The sequence below is a fragment of the Notolepis coatsorum genome, assembly GCF_963971535.1.
Source record: "Notolepis coatsorum genome assembly, chromosome: 2".
Classification (NCBI taxonomy): Eukaryota; Metazoa; Chordata; class Actinopteri; order Aulopiformes; family Paralepididae; genus Notolepis; species Notolepis coatsorum.
The window spans coordinates 76,525,899-76,553,223 of NC_140166.1; the positions used below are offsets into that span (position 1 = coordinate 76,525,899).

A 27,325-nucleotide genomic window follows, 5' to 3' on the forward strand; every position below is an offset into this window, starting at 1 on the left:
CACCACTAGTGTTTTACCTACTCATCACCACTAGTGTTTTACCTACTCATCACCTCTAGTGTTTTACCTACTCATCACCACTAGTGTTTTACCTACTCATCACCACTACAGTGTTTTACCTACTCATCACCACTACAGTGTTTTACCTACTCATCACCACTACAGTGTTTTACCTACTCATCACCTCTAGTGTTTTACCTACTCATCACCACTAGTGTTTTACCTACTCATCACCACTACAGTGTTTTACCTACTCATCACCTCTAGTGTTGTACCTACTCATCACCACTAGTGTTTTACCTACTCATCACCACTAGTGTTTTACCTACTCATCACCACTACAGTGTTTTACCTACTCATCACTACTACAGTGTTTACCTACTCATCACCACTAGTGTTTTACCTACTCATCACCACTAGTGTTTTACCTACTCATCACCTCTAGTGTTTTACCTACTCATCACCACTACAGTGTTTTACCTACTCATCACCACTAGTGTTTTACATACTCATCACCACTAGTGTTTTACCTACTCATCACCACTAGTGTTTTACCTACTCATCACCACTAGTGTTTTACCTACTCATCACCTCTAGTGTTTTACCTACTCATCACCACTACAGTGTTTTACCTACTCATCACCACTACAGTGTTTTACCTACTCATCACCACTAGTGTTTTACCTACTCATCACCTCTAGTGTTTTACCTACTCATCACCACTACAGTGTTTTACCTACTCATCACCACTACAGTGTTTTACCTACTCATCACCACTAGTGTTTTACCTACTCATCACCACTAGTGTTTTACATACTCATCACCACTAGTGTTTTACCTACTCATCACCACTAGTGTTTTACCTACTCATCACCACTAGTGTTTTACATACTCATCACCTCTAGTGTTTTACCTACTCATCACCACTACAGTGTTTTACCTACTCATCACCACTACAGTGTTTTACCTACTCATCACCACTAGTGTTTTACCTACTCATCACCACTACAGTGTTTTACCTACTCATCACCACTACAGTGTTTTACCTACTCATCACCACTACAGTGTTTTACCTACTCATCACCACTAGTGTTTTACCTACTCATCACCACTAGTGTTTTACCTACTCATCACCACTAGTGTTTTACCTACTCATCACCTCTAGTGTTTTACCTACTCATCACCACTAGTGTTTTACCTACTCATCACCACTACAGTGTTTTACCTACTCATCACCACTACAGTGTTTTACCTACTCATCACCACTACAGTGTTTTACCTACTCATCACCTCTAGTGTTTTACCTACTCATCACCACTAGTGTTTTACCTACTCATCACCACTACAGTGTTTTACCTACTCATCACCTCTAGTGTTTTACCTACTCATCACCACTAGTGTTTTACCTACTCATCACCTCTAGTGTTTTACCTACTCATCACCACTAGTGTTTTACATACTCATCACCACTACAGTGTTTTACCTACTCATCACTACTACAGTGTTTTACCTACTCATCACCACTACAGTGTTTTACCTACTCATCACCACTAGTGTTTTACCTACTCATCACCTCTAGTGTTTTACCTACTCATCACCACTACAGTGTTTTACCTACTCATCACCACTAGTGTTTTACATACTCATCACCACGACAGCGTTTTACCTACTCATCACCACTACAGTGTTTTACCTACTCATCACCACTAGTGTTTTACATACTCATCACCACTAGTGTTTTACCTACTCATCACCACTAGTGTTTTACCTACTCATCACCACTAGTGTTTTACATACTCATCACCACTAGTGTTTTACCTACTCATCACCACTACAGTGTTTTACCTACTCATCACCACTACAGTGTTTTACCTACTCATCACCACTAGTGTTTTACCTACTCATCACCACTAGTGTTTTACCTACTCATCACCACTAGTGTTTTACCTACTCATCACCACTAGTGTTTTACCTACTCATCACCACTACAGTGTTTTACCTACTCATCACCACTACAGTGTTTTACCTACTCATCACCACTAGTGTTTTACCTACTCATCACCTCTAGTGTTTTACCTACTCATCACCACTACAGTGTTTTACCTACTCATCACCACTAGTGTTTTACCTACTCATCACCACTAGTGTTTTACCTACTCATCACCACTACAGTGTTTTACCTACTCATCACCACTACAGTGTTTTACCTACTCATCACCACTACAGTGATTTACCTACTCATCACCACTAGTGTTTTACCTACTCATCACCACTAGTGTTTTACATACTCATCACCACTACAGTGATTTACCTACTCATCACCACTACAGTGTTTTACCTACTCATCACCACTACAGTGTTTTACCTACTCATCACCTCTAGTGTTTTACCTACTCATCACCACTAGTGTTTTACCTACTCATCACCTCTAGTGTTTTACATACTCATCACCTCTAGTGTTTTACCTACTCATCACCACTAGTGTTTTACCTACTCATCACCACTAGTGTTTTACCTACTCATCACCACTAGTGTTTTACCTACTCATCACCACTAGTGTTTTACCTACTCATCACCACTAGTGTTTTACCTACTCATCACCACTACAGTGTTTTACCTACTCATCACCACTACAGTGTTTTACCTACTCATCACCTCTAGTGTTTTACCTACTCATCACCACTACAGTGTTTTACCTACTCATCACCTCTAGTGTTTTACCTACTCATCACCTCTAGTGTTTTACCTACTCATCACCACTACAGTGTTTTACCTACTCATCACCTCTAGTGTTTTACCTACTCATCACCACTAGTGTTTTACCTACTCATCACCACTAGTGTTTTACCTACTCATCACCACTAGTGTTTTACCTACTCATCACCACTAGTGTTTTACCTACTCATCACCACTACAGTGTTTTACCTACTCATCACCACTACAGTGTTTTACCTACTCATCACCACTACAGTGATTTACCTACTCATCACCACTACAGTGATTTACCTACTCATCACCACTACAGTGATTTACCTACTCATCACCACTACATTTACATTTACATTTACATTTAGTCATTTAGCTGACGCTTTTATCCAAAGCGACTTACAAGTTCTGTACGACAAGACAGCAAGAAGGGTACAACTCTATCAGCTGAGTAACAATGTTCATCAAGTGTTGCGTGTTACAGTGTAGGTTAGTTTATTAGGACAAGTGCATGACAGTAAGGTTAGTCAGGGTTAGATTTTTATTTTTATTTTTTTTAATCATTTCAGATAATGGTTGAAGAAGTGAGTCTTTAGTCGACGGCGAAAGATTGGACGGGATTCGGCTGTCCTAACTGGGATGGGTAGTTCATTCCACCATTGTGGGGCAAGGACTGAGAATAGGCGGCTTCTCTTTGATGACCCTCCGGGAGCTTGGATAGGAGTAGGTCTGAGGCGGCCAGAAGATGCAGAGCGTAGGGGTCTTGAGGGTGTGTAGTTAGAGACCATTGACCGGAGGTAGGCGGGAGCGGTTCCCTTTGCTGCACGGTATGCTAGGTCGAGGGCCTTGAAGCGGATACGTGCAGCAATGGGGAGCCAGTGCAGGTCCCTAAGAAGTGGGGTGACATGGGCCGACTTCGGTAGGTTTGATATCAGGCGGGCCGCTGCGTTTTGAATGAGTTGAAGAGGCTTGGTGGCAGTGGCCGGGAGGCCAGCTAGCAGTGCGTTGCAGTAGTCGAGGCGGGAGATGACTGTTGATTGGATGAGGAGTTGGGTGGCTTCTTTTGTCAGGAAGGGGCGTATCCTTCTGACGTTGCTCAGGAGGAATCTGCAGGTTCTGGTTGTCGCTGCGATGTGAGCAGAGAAGTTCAACTGGTCGTCGAGGACAACACCAAGGTTCTTGGCGGTCGGGGACGCGGTCACATCTGCATTCTCGACTGTGATGGAGAGGTCGGTCAGGGGGGAGGATTTGGCCGGCAGGTGGAGCAATTCTGTTTTGCTTAGGTTCAGTTTGAGGTGGTTGGTCGTCATCCAGGCGGAGATGTCGGACAGACAGGCCGAGATCCGCTCAGAGACGTGGATATCTGAGGGAGGGAAGGAGAGGAAGAGTTGAGTATCATCGGCATAACAATGATATGAGAAGCCATGAGACGTGATAATGTTACCCAGTGATTTAGTGTAGAGGGAGAAGAGAAGGGGTCCTAGGACCGAGCCCTGGGGGACACCCGTCCGGAGGGGGCGGGTGGCCGACAGAGTCCCTCTCCATGACACTTGGTAGGAGCGGTCGTTGAGGTATGATGTCAGCCATGTCAGCGCAGATCCAGCCACTCCCATTCCTGCGAGGGCCGCGAGGAGGATCTGATGGTTGACTGTGTCGAAGGCTGCAGATAGATCTAGGAGAATCAGGACAGAGGAGAGGCCTTTCGCTTTTGCTAAGTGAAGTGCCTCTGTGACCGCAATGAGGGCCGTTTCTGTGGAGTGGCCAGTCCGGAAGCCAGACTGATTGGGGTCTAGGAGGTCATTCTGTAAGAGATAAGCAGTAAGTTGGTTGGATACAGCACGTTCAAGTGTTTTAGAAAGAAAGGAGAGAAGAGAGACAGGACGATAGTTGGCTATGACGGTGGGGTTCAGGGTTGGTTTTTTTATGAGGGGCGTGACTCTGGCTTGTTTTAGGGAGGTGGGGACCACCCCCGAGTTGAGTGAGGAGTTGATGGTTGCAGTTAGGAATGGGAGGATGTCCGGTGCTATGGTCTGGAGGAGTGGGGAGGGTAGCCGGTCCAGCTGGCATGTAGTCGGACGGTTCGACGTTACCAGTGTCAGGGTCTCGGCTTCTGTAATGGGAGAGAAAGATGACAGAGTGAAGGATGAGGTTCTCGATTCAGCGTTTGGAATGGGTGGGGGTTGGGAGAAGGAGCTGCGGATGTTCTCCACTTTTTCCTCAAAGAAGATCGCAAAGTCTTCGGCAGAAAAAGATGAGGGAGGAGGGGGTGGGGGGGGGAGTGAGGAGGGAGGACATGGTAGCATGCAGTTTGCGAAGATTCTTGGCAGAGGCCTCGATCCTATGGTGAAAGAAAGAAGCTTTGGCATTAGTAATGGTTTTGGAGAATGTTAACAAGAGGTTGTGATATGTGTCGATGTCAGCAGTGAGGCGTGATTTTCTATACTTCCTCTCAGCCGCTCTCAGGACCTGTCTTTGTTCTCTCACTGCATCCGTCAGCCATGGACTGGGTGGGGAACGGCGGGCAGGTTTCTCAACGAGGGGACAGAGCTTGTCAAAGGAGGTTGCAAGGGCTGAGAGGAGGGTGGAGGTTGCCATCTCTGTGGGGAGAGCAGAGAAGGTGTCACTCAAAGGTAGAGCGGATATTATGTCAGAGGAGAGGGTGGAGGGGGATAGGGAGGCCAGGTTACGTCTGAGTGAGACGGTTTGAGTTGGGGTGAAGACCTTTCGGTTAAGCATGAGAGTTAGTGAGAAGGATATGAAGGAATGGTCAGATACATGTAGGGGAGTTACCGTGGTGTTAATGATGCTGGAGTTACGGGAAAATATGAGATCCAAGGAGTTGCCTGCTTTGTGGGTGGGAGGCATGGCAGTGGGAGTCAGGTCAAATTGTTGTAGGAGGGAGACCACTGGGACCGACTGAGATGAGTCAGGCAGGTTGAAGTCGCCCAATAGAAGGAGCGGGGTACCATCTTCCGGTAAGGAGCTTAGAAGCATGTCCAGCTCATCTATGAAGTGATCGAGGGGACCTGGAGGGCGATAGAGTGTAACAATGGTGAGATTGAAAGGATTAGAGACAGATATTGCATGATATTCGAGGGAGGAGAGTGACAGTTCTGGGAGTTGTGTTAGGTTTGAAGCCCATGAAGGAGATGTCATGAGGCCAGTGCCTCCACCCCGTCTGGAGGGTCGAGGTGTGTGAGTGAAGTTATAGTTTGTAGATAATGCTGCAGGTGTTGATGAGTTATTGGGAGTTATCCAGGTCTCAGTTAGAGCCAGGAGCTGCAGATTTAGACTATGGGCGTAGGCAGTAATGAAGTCAGCTTTCTTGATTGCTGATTGACAATTCCATAAGCCTCCCCGTACTGTGACAGGTGTATTAGTGGCTGTAGGAGGGTAGGAGAGATTTGCCGGGTTGCTAGCAAACTGGCGTGGATGGGTAGAGTCAGTTCTGGAGGAGCAGATTGTGGATATAGGTATGAGGCACATTGTGGTGTCAAGAGTGGCAGGGAGAAGGTTGTAGGGAGGAAGCGAGATAGTAGGGGAATAGCAGAGTGGGAGGGAAATATAGGATTATGGTGTGCTTAGCACTGGGTGGATCGGTGGATCCCTCTGCTGAGAACTCCAGGAAAACTCCTCTTTGTCCCTCTTTGTTTCTCGACGCTTCGCTGACGCTAGGCCAGCAAGTCCTTAAATCACTATCATTAATTACTGATGAGTGACACCTGCAGCAAAAGGCCACACCTCCAGTTTCTGTCAGCTGGGTGAAACTAATTACAAACTATTTCCACAACACTACAGTGATTTACCTACTCATCACCACTAGTGTTTTACCTACTCATCACCACTAGTGTTTTACATACTCATCACCACTACAGTGATTTACCTACTCATCACCACTAGTGTTTTACCTACTCATCACCACTAGTGTTTTACCTACTCATCACCACTACAGTGTTTACCTACTCATCACCACTACAGTGTTTACCTACTCATCACCACTAGTGTTTTACATACTCAGCACCACTACAGTGTTTTACATACTCATCACCACTAGTGTTTTACCTACTCATCACCACTAGTGTTTTACCTACTCATCACCACTGCAGTGCTTACCTAGTTTACCATTAGTTCCAGTCATGCTGGCCGGGAGAAAGCCTTGGTGTTGTGGGTCTCGAGCGCCCGGCTGCATCGCAATTCATCACAGTTTGTTCTCCGACCCGTGAAAGCTTCGTGAAATTACTGCTCAGACAACAGTTTATTATTTATAATAGTTTATTCTTTTGACAAATGTGGTCCTCTGCACCAACAAAAGGTCTACCCACTGCCTCGGTGGACCATAGCTACTGTAGAGTAAAACGAAATAATACACAAATCAACATTATTTGACACAACCCAATCATTCCAAACGTAGTCAACGACTCAATCAGTGTTTCTCAACTAGCGGTCTGTGACCCTAAAAGTGGGTCATAATAACATTTAGACAGGGTCATGGACGAAGGAGAAATGTGGGAACAACATAGAGAGGGGAAATGTTGTGTTCCTCTGTGTCCTGGGCGGCGACTTCATAGACAAAGTACAACAGTTCAGTTCAGAAACATTGACTTGTGTGCTGCTGAAATGTCTGCTTGTGTTTCTGGTTCTGGTGGGGGTTTGGTAGCACGGCTCTCACCACTAAACACTCCAACCAACATCCTTAACATTCTCTTACGTACAGGAAAAAAAAGAAAAGTTCTTCATGTCAGAAATCACAATACATTCTAACGCAATGTTAATGCAGTTACAATGGTGATTGTACAGAAACATGTACTGTTTTATAACAATACTACTGTTATAACGCTTTCTTTGATACAAAGCGCCTCACAGACTGGCAATGACACAAACCCAGCCACTCATCACCAGTGCTGTAGGGCTCAAGTGATTTTCAGGACTCGTGACTCGACCTGGACTTGAGCACTGATGACTCGGACTTGGACTTGGACTTGAGCATTGACTGCGATCGGACTCAGAAGATGCAGACTCGGGGCGGGTATTAGGGCATATTACAAATTTTCTTTACTGTATTTATCAATTTCACAAGTCAGAGTCCGAGGGCGGGATCCAGAAAGAATGGATTGCACGGTGCTAATTGCACCCTTACTTACGGTGATTGATTGATTGAAAATGTTATTAACAGATTGCAGAATGGGCACAATACAGTACGGCTCAATACACACAATTGTTAAGGGGATGCAGACCAGAGAAAGACCTTCGTCTTGTTTACGTCAGGGTCCCCCATTTTCAATTCATAATGAATTGTAAGTAAGGGTGCAATTAGCAACGTGCAATCCATTCTTTGTGGATCCCGCCCTCGGACTCTGACTTGTGAAATTGATAAATACAGTTTTATTTTTTTGTAATATGCCCTAATCATTTGGCATAAGATGGCTATATTAATACCGTAACATTATCTAATTCCGTGCAACGGTAGACAGACACTAGACACGTGTGTTCCACCTACATGCGGATTCACATCGATACCCTCATGTTCAGTACTTGAAAGATGCCTAAAGAGACGCCCCCTGAATCGTTCTCTTTGCTTACACGGATTTTACATCAAATTCCAGCAAGAGCACCGCTAGATGTTCCATATGTAAACAAACTATTGAAAAGAAGACCGGGACACCGGGACAGCCTCGAACATCAACAGACATCTGTGAAGTGGACTCAACCTCAATGACTCAGACTAGGGTAATGGGGACTCGACTCTGGCTCTTCTTTGGTGACTCGGACTTGGACTCGAACACTGGGGACTCGAGAATCGACTCGGAACTCGAGATTTAGTGACTTGACTATACAACACTGCTCATCACACATTAACTCACGGTTAGCCAATCTGCCCCCGCTAGTGGTGGCTCACAGGCATGGCACTTTGTACGAGACCCTTTCAATCCATGCATGCTCGTCATGCCTTGTAAAACACTTCATAATTCCAAGCTGAGCTCATCGGCGTACGATGATACCAATACGTGGACAACATTATGAACAATGTGGATAACAAGCAGGGGTGTAAAGTACTTGAGTAATTGTACTTCGTTACAATACTTAAGTACTGTTTTGGGGGATTTGTACTTTACTCGAGTATTATTAGGTTTGTATACTTGTACCTTTACTCAATTACATTTCAGGGGAAAAAAAACATACTTTTTACTCCTTACATTTAAAATGCAGACCTACAAAGTACAAAGTACAAATCTCGCAGGTCCAACCATTTCAATTCGTATATTTGTTTCTCTGGCCGAACTAACGTTAACGTTATTAATCCTGCTGCCACACTTTATTAAAAAACAGCCAATCAATCCCCATCAATGGAAAATTAACCCACCCATACCCATTTTGATTGGTCCTTGTGCCTTGTCATTGGACTAGAAAGCGGCGATCTTTGATTAAACACCTGCTATCAGAAGAATAGACAGTCAGAAAAAAAGTTTTTACTTTAACTTTTTAGTACTTAAGTACATTTAAAAGTAGAAACTTTTTAACTTTTACTCAAGTGTGTTTTTAGCCAGATACTCTTTTACTTGAGTACGATTTTGAGACGGTACCCATACTTTCACTAGTATGTGTTATTATACAAGTATAATTTCTGGGTACTTTTTACACCCCTGATTACAAGCCACAAGTGAGTAATGAACGACGTTCCTGTAAACCACCTGGATAGGAACATGGGTCCCTCGCTGAGGAAATCAAACATCTCCCCTCCGGGCCGTGGAGATACGAGGTTACCAATCCTCAGACAGAGCTACTCTGTTACACTCAACGCCCCATTTGAAAGAGAAACCCGTCCTGGGACTCGAACCCAGGTCACCCGCACGGTAAACCGAGCGCGTCGGTCAGCCAAAAGGGAATCTCCCATGGCCAAGGGAGGTATTGGGCTCACTAGTGCTCCAGGCAGGGTTACTTTGCTACGTTTCCTTGCTCGTAAGCGGCCTGTAGTCATATTATAACCCGGTTAACAGTCTGTAGTGTGGTAGTGAAAGGTTAACCTTCTGTATGTAGTGTGGTTGTGAAAGGGTTAACCCTTTGTCGTGTGACAGTGAAAGGGTTAACCTTCTGTATTGTCGCAGTGAAAGGGTTAACCCTTTGGTAGGTTGAAAGGGATAAGGCATAATTTCAGTTATTATAACTTATATTCTGTTGTATATAATTTTCTTTACGTGATTATAATGAAATAATAGTGTGTGTACGCTGACAAGGTGAACAAGCTTCACAATGCACTGCAGGTGTCACCAAGAGACATGCTTGGAAAAGATTAGACTCACGTCATGGAGTGTTAGAAACAGCAGCCGTGCTTGTTTTGATTTGAGCAAATCTGTGTCCGCGGCACAGCGGCTCTCTGGGAAACAGAAGTGAACGCTTACGCTTACTTTGACTCTAAAACCAGCAACTGTCCAATGATTTATTACTGAAGTGTTTATGGAGCTGTGTGGTCTGTGTGGTCTGTGTGGCAGTGGTTATCCACCTAGGTGGTCAGGGGGGGGAGGGGGGGGGGCACTAAAATACATGATCATATTTAAAATCTTCGTTATGGACAATTGATGTGCTTTTTCTTTTCTGGTGAAACAATGAATATTTGAAGTGTAGTCCAGGTGAAGTAGTCAGATATATATATATTTTAAATGATAACACCTCTCTGGGGTCAACCAGTATTTCTATGCCTGTACGTCTATACGATGACCATGTTGTTTTCATGGGTCACAATCATGGCTTGACATTAACACCCGCCAAATGCGGGTAGAATTTGGCAGTGGCGTGTAACTCTGTCACTCTTACCAGTCTCTCTCTCTCTCCCTCTCCCTCTCCCTCTCTCTCTCTCTCTCTCTCTCTCTCTCTCTCTCTCTCTCTCTCTCTCTCTCTCTCTCTCTCTCTCTCTCTCTCTCTCTCTCTCTTAAATAGCCAAACTTTACACTATAAAAACAAACTGGATATTTGGATAGAGTATGTGTGTGTGCGTGTGATTTTAGACTGGTGAAAATGCTGAGTGGCTACTAGTGACATTGGAAAACCACTAGCCACAGTGGCTGGGGAGCCAAAAAGTTAATGTCAAGCCCTGGTCACAATCTAAAAAGTTTGAGAATCTCTATGTCCGTCACTCACAGTGAACCGTACGCTGTGGTTTACTGCCATATGGCACGGTAGGCCACGGTGGACTATGGTAGGGCAGGTCACGGTGGACTATGGTAGGCTAGGTCACGGTGGACTATGGTAGGCTAGGTCACGGTGGACTATGGTAGGCTAGGTCACGGTGGACTATGGTAGGCTAGGCCACGGTGGACTATGGTAGGCTAGGCCACGGTGGACTATGGTAGGCTAGGTCACGGTGGACTATGGTAGGCTAGGTCACGGTGGACTATGGTAGGGCAGGCCACGGTGGACTATGGTAGGGCAGGTCACGGTGGAGGTAGGGTAGGCTAGGCCACGGTGGACTATGGTAGGCTAGGCCATGGTGGACTATGGTAGGGCAGGTCACGGTGGACTATGGTAGGGCAGGTCGCGGTGGACTATGGTAGGGTAGGCCTACGATATATTCTCGGTCCTCGCTCCACAATGGTGGAACAAACTTCTCACCACAGTTAGGACAGTCGAAACCCGACCAGTCTATTGCCGTGGACTAAAAACACACTTTAATCAATATCAGAACTAAAAAAAAAAAAACACTAACCTTCTTACAGTCTTCTACTATCATGTACTCGTCCACTAATTCATCTTCCTTGTCTATATTACTACCTACTATACTAATATGTCTCTACTACTATGCACTCAACACTGCAGCGCCCACGTTTCAGCACTGTTTGATGAACATTGTTACTCAGCTGTAAGAGTTGCACTTTTCCTGCCGACTTGTCCTACAGAACTTGTAAGTCATTTTTGGATAAAAGTGTCAGCTAAAAAAATGACTAAATGTAAATCATTTATATATTCTTTCCACTGCTTCTTTTGAAAGTTTTTTTTTGTGTGTGCATGGTTCAGCTCGGTATGTAGCGGTAGAAACCTGCTCGTGGGGTGTTATTCAGTGCTGGCCCACTTTCAGCAGGTCCTGGCAGCGAGGCTGTCGTTACCTTCCTCTCCAACACAAACAGGAGAGCTATCGCTGTTTGAAAACCAACGTCTTCTGACACAGACGGGGCACCTTCACAGCGAAGCACATTGTGAATACATACCGCACAGTACTGCCAGCGTGGGGGTACAGTGTAGATGACAGAAACGCAGTATAATGTGATTCTGGATGGGCCGGAGTATGTGGTACAGAACAGTAGACTCTCTCCTGTCTCCCCCGACACACCACAAACCGCCTGGGATGTTCCTTTATACCGGCAGCCATCAGGCTCTACAACAAAGGGCTCGGACGGCCGGCTCTGCTGCCAGAACTATCACTGTCAGAACCGGGGACTTGAGAACTTGAGACTCATATCACTGGACTACTATCTTGTATTTGTACTTTTTTATATTATATTGTATTGTATTTGTATTTATATTTTATATTGTATCTATAGTGTATATAGATACTGGACTGTATAGGAATGTGAAGCTCTGTACCCCCCCCCCATGCTGCTTTGACACCCGAATTTCCCCAAGGGGATTAATAAAGGATCATCTTGGGCGGCCGGGTGGCGCAGTGGGCAAGGCGCTCGCCACCAACGCAGGAGATACCGGTATCGAGCCCAGCTCTCGGCGTTGCTTCTGGCTTGGCCGGCCGTCGTACTAACACAATTGGCAGTGTTAGAGGGTGGGAAAGCCGGTGGGTGGGTCCTGGTCGTTGTAAACAGCGACTCCTACAGTTCGGTCGGGGAGCCTGCTCAGCGAGGAAAGGATCTAAGGGGGGTAGTGTGATCCTTCCACACATTACACCCTCTCAGTGAGATTCCGCGCTGCCAGGTGAAAAGAAGCGGTTGATTGGCTACACATGTGTCGGAGGAAGCATGTGATAGCCTCCACTCTCCCAGACCGACCGTAGAGGGTAGGTGCGCAGCGACCAGGAAGGGGATTGGGAATTGGCATAACGACTAACATTGGGATGGGAGAAAAACGGAGGAAAAAGAATAAAATAAAATAAATAAAATAAAATAAAAATAAAGGATCATCTTATCTTATTGTTCTCCCCGTGACCATATATGGGAAATCGATTGTTTAGGCAGGAAGAGACACTTTGTCTTTCTGAAAATAAGATTTTAGCGACATATAAAATTAAAATACCTGTGCATTTTTTTTGTAGAATCTCACACCTTCTAACGCCTCTCTCACTCACCATTAGCCACCATTTGACATTATTGACATTATTATTAAAAGGTTCAATCCTCAAAATTGTAATCCCATGAATGGTTAAAAAAATTATCTTTCTCCCTTTCTTCTTGCAGTGTATTTCTAGCCCACCATTTCCCCAGTCGTTTGGTCCGTGGTCATATTACATCTCGTTGGGCTCCCGCTGCCCATAAATAACCCCCTGTAAGCCAACAGAGGCTGATATCAAAGCCAGCAGGCCTCGATGGATGAATATCACAATCTAAATGCCATGGGTTATTTCCCCTCAAACATATCTCTCGGTAATCCAACGAGCAATCCTTTTTTCCACCCCAAAACTACAGCATCTGTATTCCGATTGCCCTGTTTTTTTAAAGGGTAAATTCAGAATTTTCTACCCCCTAGTCACTGCCTCACTGAGCACAGAGTGACGGTACCAACTCTGGTAAATCTTCAACTTTTTGACTTGTGACCTTTTACTTTTACATCGACACTTTACACTTTTTTTTACATTTATTACTGTACATTTTACTGTATATTACTGCATATTTTGGCTGTATATTTTAGAATGTATATACATATTTTAGAATGTATATCCCTGACTGTATTCTTATTCTTATTTGTGATTATTTTACCTAAATGTTTATGTTAGTGTGTTTTCTTTTCTTAGTCTTTTTTCCTCTTCATTTCAGATATTGATTGAAGAAGTGTGTCTTTAGTCGACGGCAAAAGACTGGTCTGGTTTCGGCTATCCTAACTGTGGTGGGAAGGAAGTTCGTTCCACCATTGTGGGGCAAGGACTGAGAGCCGACATTGTGAGCCACAAAACCAATGCTTCAGTCTGTACTGCAATCTGCACCACAGTGTAGTGAACTAACTAACCAAAGCTGTGGGCACCCAGTGTAGTGAACTAACTAACCAAAGCTGTGGGCACCCAGTGTAGTGAACTAACTAACCAAAGCTGTGGGTATCCAGTATGAAGTTAACTAACTAACCAAAGCTGTGGGTATCCAGTATGAAGTTAACTAACTAACCAAAGCTGTGGGTATCCAGTATGAAGTTAACTAACTAACCAAAGATGTGGGTATCCAGTATAAAGTTAACTAACTAATAAAAGCTGTGGGCATAACAGAGAGCATAACTAACAATTGTTCATGCATCTCTTTATGACCACAGCCCCATACCGATGATAATGGCATGATACACATTGCATGCACACATGCAAGCCTATCGTACAATTAACACATTCAACTATTTATCAATTGACAGCCCTAGTTCTAATCAAATGACTGTAATTCATGTTTTTAACAGCAATATCTTATCCTCAGATTACTATAATCTCATTTCATGTAATCCACACAAGCATCTTAATTGCTCTGAGCAAAAGTATCCAATATGATTACCGTCGATACAAGTTTCTTGTAATTGCAATCTCATTATTTTTGTAATCCAATAAGTAACTAATCAGCTATTTTCGATTACATTGTTTTTGCAGCGTGACCAATTGTTGTAATTCGATTCCTTGTAATCCGGGTCCATGTACTCGGCTGCTCTCCAACCCTGACCGTACAATAACTCTTGTAACTCAGCAGAAGGCTGACAGCAGCCAGCAGGCTTTGATGGATGAAGCACTGGGGTCTTGCAGCTGTAGCAACATTCTCGCTCTGCAAAAAATTACATACTGTACTGTAGCCCACTAATCAAGTAATTTTCTCCTGTATATTCGGATGTGCATATCAAGCTTACTTCACGATATGCATCGATTGGCGGCGTGATATACGTGAACGCCGGGCCAGTGTGTAGTAGTAATACACTGGCGTTCTTCAAGAAACTAAATAGTTCCAGGATATAGCTGCAGTCTGAGGGAAGAATCGGGCTTCGGAAATAGATGGACGTCGTTGTATTCTGTTGTGGAGGGTTAAACCCTTTGTTTGCCTGTTGTGGCGTGGCTTCAAATATGTGTTTTCAACAGTCCCTGTGTGCCGTCTCTCTCATGCTGTCTCTCTCTCATGCTGTCTCTCTCATGCTGTCTCTCTCTCATGCGGTCTCTCTCTCATGCGGTCTCTCTCATGCTGTCTCTCTCATGCGGTCTCTGTCTTGCTGTCTCTCTCTCTCATGCTGTCTCTCTCTCATGCTGTCTCTCTCATGCTGTCTCTCTCTCTCATGCTCTCTCTCATGCTGTCTCTCTCATGCTGTCAATTCAATTCAATTCTCTCATGCTGTCTCTCTCATGCTGTCTCTCTCTCTCATGCTGTCTCTCTCATGCTGTCTCTCTCTCTCATGCTGTCTCTCTCTCATGCTGTCTCTCTCATGCTGTCTCTCTCTCATGCTGTCTCTCTCATGCTGTCTCTCTCTCATGCTGTCTCTCTCATGCTGTCTCTCTCTCTCATGCTGTCTCTCTCATGCTGTCTCTCTCATGCTCTCTCTCTCTCATGCTGTCTCTCTCATGCTGTCTCTCTCATGCTGTCTCTCTCATGCTGTCTCTCTCATGCTGTCTCTCTCATGCTGTCTCTCTCTCATGCTGTCTCTCTCATGCTGTCTCTCTCATGCTGTCTCTCTCATGGTGTCTCTCTCATGCTGTCTCTCTCTCTCATGCTGTCTCTCTCATGCTGTCTCTCTCATGCTCTCTCTCTCATGCTGTCTCTCTCATGCTGTCTCTCTCATGCTGTCTCTCTCTCTCATGCTGTCTCTCTCTCATTCTGTCTCTCTCATGCTGTCTCTCTCATGCTGTCTCTCTCTCTCATGCTGTCTCTCTCTCTCATGCTGTCTCTCTCATGCTGTCTCTCTCATGCTGTCTCTCTCATGCTGTCTCTCTCATGCTGTCTCTCTCATGCTGTCTCTCTCTCTCATGCTGTCTCTCTCATGCTGTCTCTCTCTCTCATGCTGTCTCTCTCTATCATGCTGTCTCTCTCTCATGCTGTCTCTCTCTCATGCTGTCTCTCTCTCATGCTGTCTCTCTCTCATGCTGTCTCTCTCAAGCTGCCACTCTATAGCACTTGGTAAGTCCGCTAATGGCTAATGCATAGTTTACTCTACTGGTAAGTATTTCATACCACTTTATGTAAAAAAGAAAATCCCTTTAACTTGTCATAAGATGTGTTTATGGTTAAATTACTTGTTTAACCCTTTCACTGCCGCACTACCAAATGGTTAGCCCTTTCACTGCGACAATAGACAGAAGGTTAACCCTTTCACTGCAGCACTACAGAAGGTTAACCCTCACACGTAGTGTGATAGTAAAGGGTTAACCCTCTGTAGTGTGGCAGTGAAAGGGTTAATGACTCGTTTGATTTCATTTCTTTCAAGTCATTCGTTTTGGTCAAATAATATGTTATATTACCACGAAACTAATTCAATCTTCTGAAGCCGGCATAATGGCCTCCCAGGATATATCGAGAGAATTCAATTGTACTTATCTTGAATTGAACTCGATTCATCTAAATAGAAGCACGGAAAACACACGTGTCCACGCTCTCCATTTCTTGCAGCGCACGCGCTCCACTCCGTCTGTTCTTAAGGAACAAATTAGATTCGGCGATGAACAAACAAACTCTTGTTTGGTCGTTTTGGTTCTCTTCTGTCTGCACGGCCTTTAAGTAAATCTGTGCCGTTGACAAGACTGAGGGGAGCTTGGATGTGGAACAAAACGGGGACAAGAACATCCACTGTGTCCCTCTCTCTCTCTCTCTCTCTCTCTCTCTCTCTCTCTCTCTCTCTCTCTCTCTCTCTCTCTCTCTCTCTCTCTGACACCCTGGTGAGCGCAGCAGTTTTTGTGGAGTGGGACAAATTGCCAAGTTCAGCGGTGATAAATTAAATGTTGTGGTTTTTGTTCTCCCGCTCTGACGGATGAAATGTGTTTAGTGTTTGTTCTGCTCTTTCGGCGCCTCTGTGTGCTTCTGGCGTAGGAGCCGGTCCAACCGTCAGGACGACGAGACAAAGGTCGAGGGTAGCGATGATGGAAGGCAGATATCACGGCTGTGTCCCCCGTTACTCCTTTCCTTCCCTCCTTCACTACCCCCTCGTTTCCTAGGAAGGGAGGGAAGGAGAGGAGAGAGGGAGGAGAAGAGGGGAAACTTGTGGGGGGAAAAGGTTTCGTCTGCTTCGGCATCACAGCATTCGGCATGGCTCAGGAGGTAGAGCAGTCGTCTGGAAATCCGGAGGTTCCCGGTTCGATTCCCTCTCCTCCTTCCCGCAATGTGTCAAAGTGTCCTCGAGCAAGACACTTGACCCCTAAACTGCTCCCCCGATGGGCAGGTTGGCACCTTGCATTGTTGCCTCTGCCGTCGGCGTGTGAATGTGTGAGTGAGTGGCCGCCTGTGAGGATCTGGCATTAAGTCGAGCACAAAACTACGCTCTGTGGCCCTCATAGAGTGGAGTGCGATTTTCTCCATTTGACATCCCGGGGAGCAGACGCCTGTGTGTCCGCCGACGAGGACGGTTTTTAAGCTCCTCCCTTTTTGTCTCGTGCGTTATCGGGACAGGAGACGCAATGGCGAGACGCTCTGGACAGGTTCTCTCGTCTGCTACGGGAAACGTGGGTTTGGCCTTTGACCTTTGTCGCACGTCACATCCCTTCATCTCTCCCGTCTGTCGTGTCACTCTCCACTATAGATAAAAAAATAAAATAAAAAAACATACAAAAAATGTAAGAAAGGAAAAAAGGAAATGTAATTAAAAAAGATTTCAATAAAAATGAGAGTCGGTCAGTAGACGGTCTTTGATTGACAGATTGTCTCTGAGAGTGATAACCGTCCGGAGCAGCCGTTCTGACCCTCCTTCTCACTGACTCCTGATCCATTGGCCAGTTTGCGCTGCCGTCGTGGGTCTTCCTCCTCTGTGTGGCTGCTCTCATCATTCTCTTCCTCCTCTTCTTCCTCCTCTTCTTCATTGTCGCTCCTCTCGTCTCTGGTCATCTGTAAAAGGAGACGAGAGGGTTCAATTTCCATTTCAGGTCACATATTAAACTCCTTTTCAACAAGTTCATATCGCTGGGATCCACAAAAGTATATGCTGAAGATACCACTCAGATTATGCATTGTATCTGCCTCTATACCTCTGTTTCAGTCCTGTTCTCTATCACCCTCTATACTCCTCTGTTTCAGTCCTGTTCTCTATCAGCCTCTATACCTCTGTTTCAGTCCTGTTCTCTATCTGCCTCTATACCTCTCTGTTTCAGTCCTGTTCTCTATCAGCCTCTATACTCCTCTGTTTCAGTCCTGTTCTCTATCAGCCTCTATACCTCTCTGTTTCAGTCCTGTTCTCTATCAGCCTCTATACCTCTGTTTCAGTCCTGTTCTCTATCAGCCTCTATACCTCTCTGTTTCAGTCCTGTTCTGTATCAGCCTCTATACTCCTCTGTTTCAGTCCTGTTCTCTATCAGCCTCTATACCTCTCTGTTTCAGTCCTGTTCTCTATCAGCCTCTATACCTCTCTGTTTCAGTCCTGTTCTCTATCAGCCTCTATACCTCTCTGTTTCAGTCCTGTTCTCTATCAGCCTCTATACCTCTGTTTCAGTCCTGTTCTCTATCAGCCTCTATACCTCTCTGTTTCAGTCCTGTTCTCTATCAGCCTCTATACCTCTCTGTTTCAGTCCTGTTCTCTATCAGCCTCTATACCTCTCTGTTTCACTCCTGTTCTCTATCAGCCTCTATACCTCTCTGTTTCAGTCCTGTTCTCTATCAGCCTCTATACCTCTCTGTTTCAGTCCTGTTCTCTATCAGCCTCTATACCTCTCTGTTTCAGTCCTGTTCTCTATCAGCCTCTATACCTCTCTGTTTCAGTCCTGTTCTCTATCAGCCTCTATACCTCTGTTTCAGTCCTGTTCTCTATCAGCCTCTATACTCCTCTGTTTCAGTCCTGTTCTCTATCAGCCTCTATACCTCTGTTTCAGTCCTGTTCTCTATCAGCCTCTATACTCCTCTGTTTCAGTCCTGTTCTCTATCAGCCTCTATACCTCTCTGTTTCAGTCCTGTTCTCTATCAGCCTCTATACCTCTCTGTTTCAGTCCTGTTCTCTATCAGCCTCTATACTCCTCTGTTTCAGTCCTGTTCTCTATCAGCCTCTATACCTCTCTGTTTCAGTCCTGTTCTCTATCAGCCTCTATACCTCTCTGTTTCAGTCCTGTTCTCTATCAGCCTCTATACCTCTCTGTTTCAGTCCTGTTCTCTATCAGCCTCTATACCTCTCTGTTTCAGTCCTGTTCTCTATCAGCCTCTATACCTTTCTGTTTCAGTCCTGTTCTCTATCAGCCTCTATACCTCTCTGTTTCAGTCCTGTTCTCTATCAGCCTCTATACCTCTCTGTTTCAGTCCTGTTCTCTATCAGCCTCTATACCTCTCTGTTTCAGTCCTGTTCTCTATCAGCCTCTATACCTCTCTGTTTCAGTCCTGTTCTCTATCAGCCTCTATACCTCTCTGTTTCAGTCCTGTTCTCTATCAGCCTCTATACTCCTCTGTTTCAGTCCTGTTCTCTATCAGCCTCTGTTTCAGTCCTGTTCTGTTTCTGCATCTGTAGCTTTTAATGCAAATGAGCTGCTGCTCCCCAATGGGGCGCACCGGAACTGACACCTAAAATCAGTCAGAAACATATTTTAGATTTTCAGTGTTTTTCTCACAATCACACGTCAAGGACCACGTGTTTTCTGACGTAGGCAGGTTAACAGTCTGTAGTGTGGTAGCGAAAGGGTTAACCTTCTGTGGTGTGGTTGTGAAAGGGTTAAAGGGCATCGGGTAAAGGCTAAAGACGTCTCCATTTGGCTTCTTGCAGTTGTATCGTACTCGTTTGTCATGAAAGCAAGGAGCGTTCGCCATCACGTGTACATTTGGACAGCCTGGCGGTTCCCCCCCCACACACACACACACAAGACATGGAATCACAACGTCCGAGGTGCACGCGTCACTCAAAGCAGAAATACCCTATAGGGAGGTGTAGTCTGACGTCACTTTAGTTTCTCACACGGTCCACCCGTATAGGGATTTATCATTGGGAAAATGTATTATCGGCTATTGTAATAATTCTGCCTCATGAACATTGGCAAGCTTTCCATTCTTGCACAAAATGAGTTCCCTTCTATCACTAACATTATTGTTTTGGTTGAAATAAAATGATACGTAATTATTTTACGATTAATTGCGAATTGTTTCATGTTGAGCTATAGATTGTGGATGAATACACACAGATAGGTACACCATGCCAATGTTCATGCTTAATTTGTTTTAAACGAGACGATTTAGAAATGTGTCCATTGGAAATACATTGCGATTTCAAGCGAGGTGGACCGGCCGGAAACAACAATGACGTATAACCACTACACCTCCCTATAAATATCTACCTAAAAAGGGTACATTTGGACCGATGGTTTAGGGCAGAGAGTTTGATAAAGACTGATTCTGTATATTCTCAGAGGTTCTAGCAGGGAGATGAGCTCACTAGGGTGGGTGGGGGGGCTCTAACTGGCAGTCACATCCATTTTTTTAAAACAAACCACTCAATAACAAACAATACAATACCAAACAAGCTCTTAAAAAGAACTTCCCGCCAGTTCTATTGTAAATACAGCACAGAAACAATAGATCATAGCTAAATATTGTGCAGCAACAATAGATCATACTGTAGTTAAAGTTCTGTGAATCTCCATATAAGGTGCAGTGTTTATTTGATGCAAACATAGATCTCAATGAAAACCTGCCCGATGCCCTGAGATATAGCCAGGCAGCCACTGTGGCCCCCTACAGTCCCCAGCAGTGGTAGAAAGTAACTAAGTATTTCTACTCAAGTACTGTACTTAAGTACAATTTCAAGCGACTTGTACTTTATGTGAGTATGTTCATTTTAGGGAACTTTATACTTTTACTCCACTACATTTCAAGGGGAATATTGTACTTTTTTACTCCACTACATTTATCTGAACCCATCAGTTACTAGTTACTTTGAAGAAAAGGATTTTGCATAGAAAACATGGCAACATTTTAGGAAGATTATATACTTTCACATTTGAAGCTTGTCAACTTCAAGAGGACGTAATCAGAGCAGCAGAACTGGACGGTATACCACTTTAACATAGATATACCACTTTTGGAGGTCAATGGATCAAGGGTTGAATGCTCCCAAGCACTAGAATACACAAACATTATGTAGAATGCATACTTTTACTTTAGATACTTAAGTAAATGCGATAACAAATACTTCTCTACATTTACTTAAGTAGAATTTGAATGGAGGACTTTTACTTTTACCAGAGTACTCATTTATCCAAGTATTTCTACTTTTACTTAAAGGGGAACTATCTTATAAATGGCCTTTTTGAGTGTTTAGCATTGTTTCCTAGCTATGTGAACTTATATTAATATGATCTATGTCTCAAAATTCTCATATTGGCGCATTCTTCCAATTCTCCTCTCACAATATTCACCCTCACTGAACTGAGTCGTTTGAAAATGTGCCTATATGTGATGTCATATAGTCACTGCTGCATGTTAATGTTGAGAAAGACGACGACGCTCCGCAGTGGTTTAGGTGGCACCTGCAGCCCAGGCTCAAAACAGCTCGAAATCTTGAGGTAGAAAAATGCTGTTTTTGAGGACTTGATTAGAAATACAAAACAATGAATAAAAAATATATATATATTACAGAGGTGTTCCATAGACTCACAGGAATTGTGTAAAAGTGCCCAAATAGTGAAAGAAATAGTAAAATAGTTCCCCTTTAAGTAAAGTTACTTAAAGCCACTGACAAGAGGCCAATGACATTCATTAGCACTGACAGGATGGTAGAGAGGAAGAGGAGAAGGGAGGGATACGAGAAGAAGGGGGGAGAGAAAGAGAGAGAGAGAGAGAGAGAGAGAGAGAGAGAGAGAGAGAGAGAGAGAGAGAGAGAGAGAGAGAGAGAGAGAGAGAGAGAGAGAGAGAGAGAGAGAGAGAGAGAGAGAGAGAACGACGACAAACAAACAAACGACCGGCGACTTCGAGACGCTGTCAATCACACCACCACCACTGGGCATTCGAAGCCTGTGGTAAAAATAAAAGTTCACCTCTGTACCAAATCAGACCGTTCGTGAACACATTGTTCCCCCCTCTTCTCAAATATGATTCTCAGCAGTAACTCCGAAATAATTAGGTCCCCATAGCAACGAGCTGTTGTCTGCATGCGTGCGCGGTGCTGTAATTGTGTCTGGCGGCTGTTCTGGCCGAGCCGTGGGTTTTTGAGTGGGTAGAGGGAGCTGTTCCAAGCAGCCATGATAGGAACATGTGCTCCCTGCGTACAGATGGATACAACTATATGGTCGTTAAAGGTACTCTTTCTTCAAGAGATTCAAGATTCAAGAGATTTATTCGTCACATACATACACAAGACATGTAGTGAAATGAAGGTGGCCATGCCCGCCTTGATTGTGCAAACAATACTAATAATAATAGAATAAAATAGAATAGATAATAAAATAGACATGATAAAAATACTAAGATAAAGTACAATACAATGCTAAGCTTACGAATGAAAGGTAATGAGTCCTGTATACAACACTACTAGACAATATACTATACAATATACAGTTATACTATATATAACTATACTAACTATACTATACAAAAACATACAGTTGTGTTTTTTAAAGTGACCTTTTCTTTTGTGTTTAAACTGACCTGTAGTGTGTTTGTGTGTGTGTGTGTGTGTGTGTGTGTGTGTGTGTGTGTGTGTGTGTGTGTGTGTGTGTGTGTGTGTGTGTGTGTGTGTGTGTGTGTGTGTGTGTGTGTGTGTGTGTGTGTGTGTGTTCATGTGTGTGGACACTGTGGAGAGATCAGTGTTCAGTGTTCTTGCTAGCCCCTTTCGTGACCACTGTATGCCCTGTATGCCGTGACAAATAAAACTCTTGACTTGACTTGGTATAACGAACATTTCGCGTCGGACCAGTTCTTCAGAGTTAAAATAGGGTGGTTTCCTATGGGGGAGCAAGGGACTGTGGATTCACTCGGCCAAACCTTGTTGGCGTGCATCACGGTCACGAAAGGGGCTATGTTCTTGCTATGTTTATCAAACATGGATATTACAGGCGTGTGTGTGTTTTCGGCTGTTGCTTTCATTGCTTTTCTTACTGCGATTGCACAAATACTCGTTCTACTACGTATCGTTAAGTCACTCTGGATGAGAGCGTCTGTTAAATGTCTCAAAATGCAAATGCAGGAAAGAAAGAACTGAGAAGGTGAGCAATGCGTTAGTGTTTGGCCAAGAGATTAGAGCACAGTGCTGAGGGCATGGGAACTGGCTGGCGCTAGTTATATATCATTCACTGGCGTTGTTTCACCAAAGCCTCAGTGATGCAAAGTGACCGCGTGTAATGGAGCTACTAATGTCCCTCGCTTTCCTCCGGATTTCCATCCGCTCCAAGATGACTGATTATCGCAGATTAATTCGAGGAGTGGAATCGGGGCCAATCGGCGGGGTCTTTACACTATGAAGTAATGGAAGTAGGAACAGTTTCTTTCTGGAGAAAGAGAGACTGGAGTCTATTTTAACAACGTAAAATATTTGCACTCTCCAAGGTTTCCATAGCAGTAGAGCGGTTTCAGTATCGGGTAACGTGACCGGTCTAATGAGGAGCAGTCGCCGCTCGCAATGTGGCCTCGCTGCTGAAATAAAAGAAACCGAAAGATCTAAATGCAGCGGGAGGCTAGCGGAGTGTGGACTTTACATTAATGATGTTATTCATGATCCGTGACTCCGGCCAGCGTAGTTGGGAAAGCTTGCGGGTGCAGTTACGCAGCTCAGGTATAGTAGAGGCAGCCCCGGCCTCAGTGACAGAGTAGACAAACACACCGGGGTCTTTAAGAGGTGCTGCTACTGGCAGCGAGGTGCAAATAACTCACTCACTCACTCACTCACTCACTCACTCACTCACTCACTCACTCACTCACTCACTCACTCACTCACTCGCTAATATAATATATATACATATACTGTACATACATACACACATATACACCAATAACAAAATAAAAACAGTTAAGAATCATACACATAAGCAAATAAACAAACAAACAAACATTATGCACAGCCTATGTACAAAAGAAATAAACAGTTCATCTCTAGTCTTTACAGTTTTCTTCAATTGCATAAACACTCAAATCAAAAGTATTACACAATTATCAAAACTTTACACTCAAGGAGCAAAACGTAGGCCCAGATTTGCACCCCTATAAGCACAATGTCAGCCTCACACTTTTTGCAAAACAATACACACAGTGATTTGCAAAACACTAAACACACTTCCATTACATTAGACACAGAATGTCAAATTACCACACATATGAGCCAATTGGTTAAACACAGCCATCAGATGCACAAACACACCATTGCTTAATTGTAGATACACCAATCAGGTTTAAGCACTATAAAAATGCAGCAGGTGAGTTCACCTGTCTTCAACCAAAATGGAAAGAGAGTGAAGTACTGTACACAGAGAACGTGAAAATATACAATACATTCACCAAACACTACACAAGACAACCAATGATGCAGACTGATGAAAATATAAATTTTCTCCCATTTTCCCAAATCAGTCAACATGTCAACATGGAGAATCACAACAAAAAATTATCTTGCCAGATCCATAGGCAAAGAGATAATGTCTAGTATTTTCTGTACTCTATTTACATTTTTTCAAAATTGTTTTTGTTTTACTGTAATTTTAACCTGTACTGGATACAGTATTTTATGTTTGTCTGATATTTGCTGAGCTTACAGTGCACATAGTAGCATGAAAACTGGGACATGTTTTGTTGTGATTCTCCATGTTGAAATGTTGACTGATTTGGTTATATGGAGAGAACATTTATATTTTCATCAGTCTGCATCATTGATTTGGGTATATGGAGAGAAAATGTTTCTTTTAGCAGTCTGCATCATTGATTTGGGTATATGTAGATAAATAAATTATATTTTCATCAGTCTACTCTACAGAATTGGTCTTGTGTAGTGTTTGGTGAATTTATTGTATATTTGCACATTCTCTGCGTACTTCACTTACAGTACTCTAATCACTGAGAAGTAGAATTGCTAAATGTGTTTTAGGTTAAGCACAGCAGTGTGTGTAACTGGTTCAAACAGAATTGAGTCATATGAAACGTGTGTTTCATATGGTAACAAAATGTAGTTTTTATAAATGAGTGTATGGTTTTGACAAGTGTTTAATTTAGCAAAGGATCTGAGGTGTTCTGATAATTGTGTGGTTGTGCTAATTGTGTGTTTTGAAACACCGGGCCCCGTTTTCAAAATCATGCTTAACACTTTGACTGCCTAAAAACGCTTTACAGCGTCATTGCTGGCCATGCTAAAGTTGCCGGGGGACGCTGTACAGCATCCTTATATCAATATTTCAAAAATCTGGAATCGGATTCATATTCCCCCTCCGCTGGCCTGATATCCACCAGCAGGACCCACTGAGCTCTCTGGCGGTTCAGGAGCGCCATCTGGTGGCCGATCGGCGCAACCGCTTAACAGGAAGCGCAGTAGAGGTTTTGCTGGTCGGCCCTATTGCTTCCGGCCACTCGGTATAGGTTCCGGCACTCTAGCTCGTCACTCTACATAGCGATCGATTGCCAATAACTCGATAAACAACATGATTTGGACGTATATACCATTATACAAGCTGGAGATGGACCGGGTAATAATATATCCCATAATGATAAAATTTCTACTCGACGATGATCGCCCAACGGCGCGCGGAGACTGGGGTGAGTTTCAGCGTGTAACGTTACCATCTTCGATACTAACTGCTTTTATCAACATTTGACCCACATTAGATGATTGGTATAACGCTGCCCACGGAATTATAAACGCCCCCTAGCCCATCCGGTCAACATCAGATGACGTGTAGTAACTTCTAGAAGTACGTCTAGTTGGAATTTTTTATATCGCGCTGATTGCCATCAAACTGTATTTCATCATCAATATAATGCATTTGGGGCTATATATCACGTTCTGGAGAAAGTTGCAGAAAGAGATGAAAACATACTTATACATTAGACCATACTTTACTATGAATATGTGAATGAAAAAGTTTAACGTTGCTACACAATGAACAATACATATAGGACTTTGAATGGGCCCTAATAATGGCAATGTAGCAATAGAATTTAAAAAGTTATAGCCCTGCAAAGAAGGGGACTTTCTCCATAGACAAATAGCGCTGGCAATCTATGGTATATCATTAATTTAACCCAAGGCAACCAAAGTGTTAAGCAATCGAAAAAAAACGATTGTGTGTTTCATTATAATTATGTTTCATAAAAAAAAAATTGATTTTTGGGTCTTTTCCTGCCTTTGCTCCGCTTTGCATTCACATCTCAAATGAACCGTAGCAGGGTTCACTTGCAAGCGTGAATGAGCTTTCACACCACCCCAAACAAACCGGACTATCCGAGGAAATGAACCAGGGTTCGATTAAAGCTTATTATAGTTTATCACAGTATCATGAGCATGTCTTTGTCAGTGGACACTGGACATGGGTATGGATGGCTCCAGGTGCTGCTGTGTTAAAGTGCACATCTTCAAGTCCACAAATCGGTGAATGAAAGAATGATAGGATCAAATGAAAACTACTTACTAAAAATGGATTAAAAGTACTAAAAACCAACAAAAAATACCAAACACTAACAAACATTCAGCACAGACAATGGGGATGCTGACATAAAAAAAAAAAAAATTTAAACAATTTTTTAATTTTTAATTTTTTTATGTCCGGGGCTAGGAGAAAAACATCCGGGGCTAAAGCCCCGGAAGCCCAGGGCTAACGACGCCACTGGCGAGCAGGCCTCTCTGGCTCAGGCTCAGAGTGGTAGACTGTACCCGTCCATGCAGGGAGCCTGAGTAACCCTTACACAACAATACGACAACTAACTGTCAGAAACTCTGCCGTCTGCCTTATATACTGCCAGAATAGAACGTTCTGCAGCCAATGAGAGTCCACCCATGTTAATATAACATGCACGCCTCATTAAGCTAGAAGGAGGTGAATCAAAAGTCTCAGACAGACAGACCGATAGATAGTCTTGACACACAACAGAACCTTGGACAGCCATGTTCTCAGACCAACAGCATCAGGCCCATAGATTCTTATTATTTTCCACTAAAATAGACAGACAGACGGACCATTATATGAATGATTCTTGTTTCATCTGTAACTATTTTTTTCTTTTGATCCACTTTTTCTCCTATTTTTTTCTATTTTTCTCCCATCCCAATTTAGCCGTGCCCATTCTCCCCTCCCCTGTCTTGATCGTTGCTCGCATGTGCCCCCCACTGGCCGGTCGTAGGGAGGATAGAAGCCCATCGCATGTCTCCTCCGATACAT

General features: G+C 43.8%; 1 protein-coding gene across 1 annotated transcript in view; it reads right to left on the minus strand.

Annotated features, from left to right (window-relative positions):
• Positions 1–6,976: 6,976 nt before the first annotated feature.
• cers3a (ceramide synthase 3a) overlaps positions 6,977–27,325 on the minus strand; it is an 88,482-nt gene continuing 68,133 nt past the window's right edge. Inside the window, exon 11 of the mRNA XM_084338248.1 lies at positions 6,977–17,894. Coding sequence (XP_084194374.1) covers positions 17,685–17,894 — 210 coding nt within the window. The 3' untranslated portion in view covers positions 6,977–17,684. The remainder of the gene's footprint in view (positions 17,895–27,325) is intronic.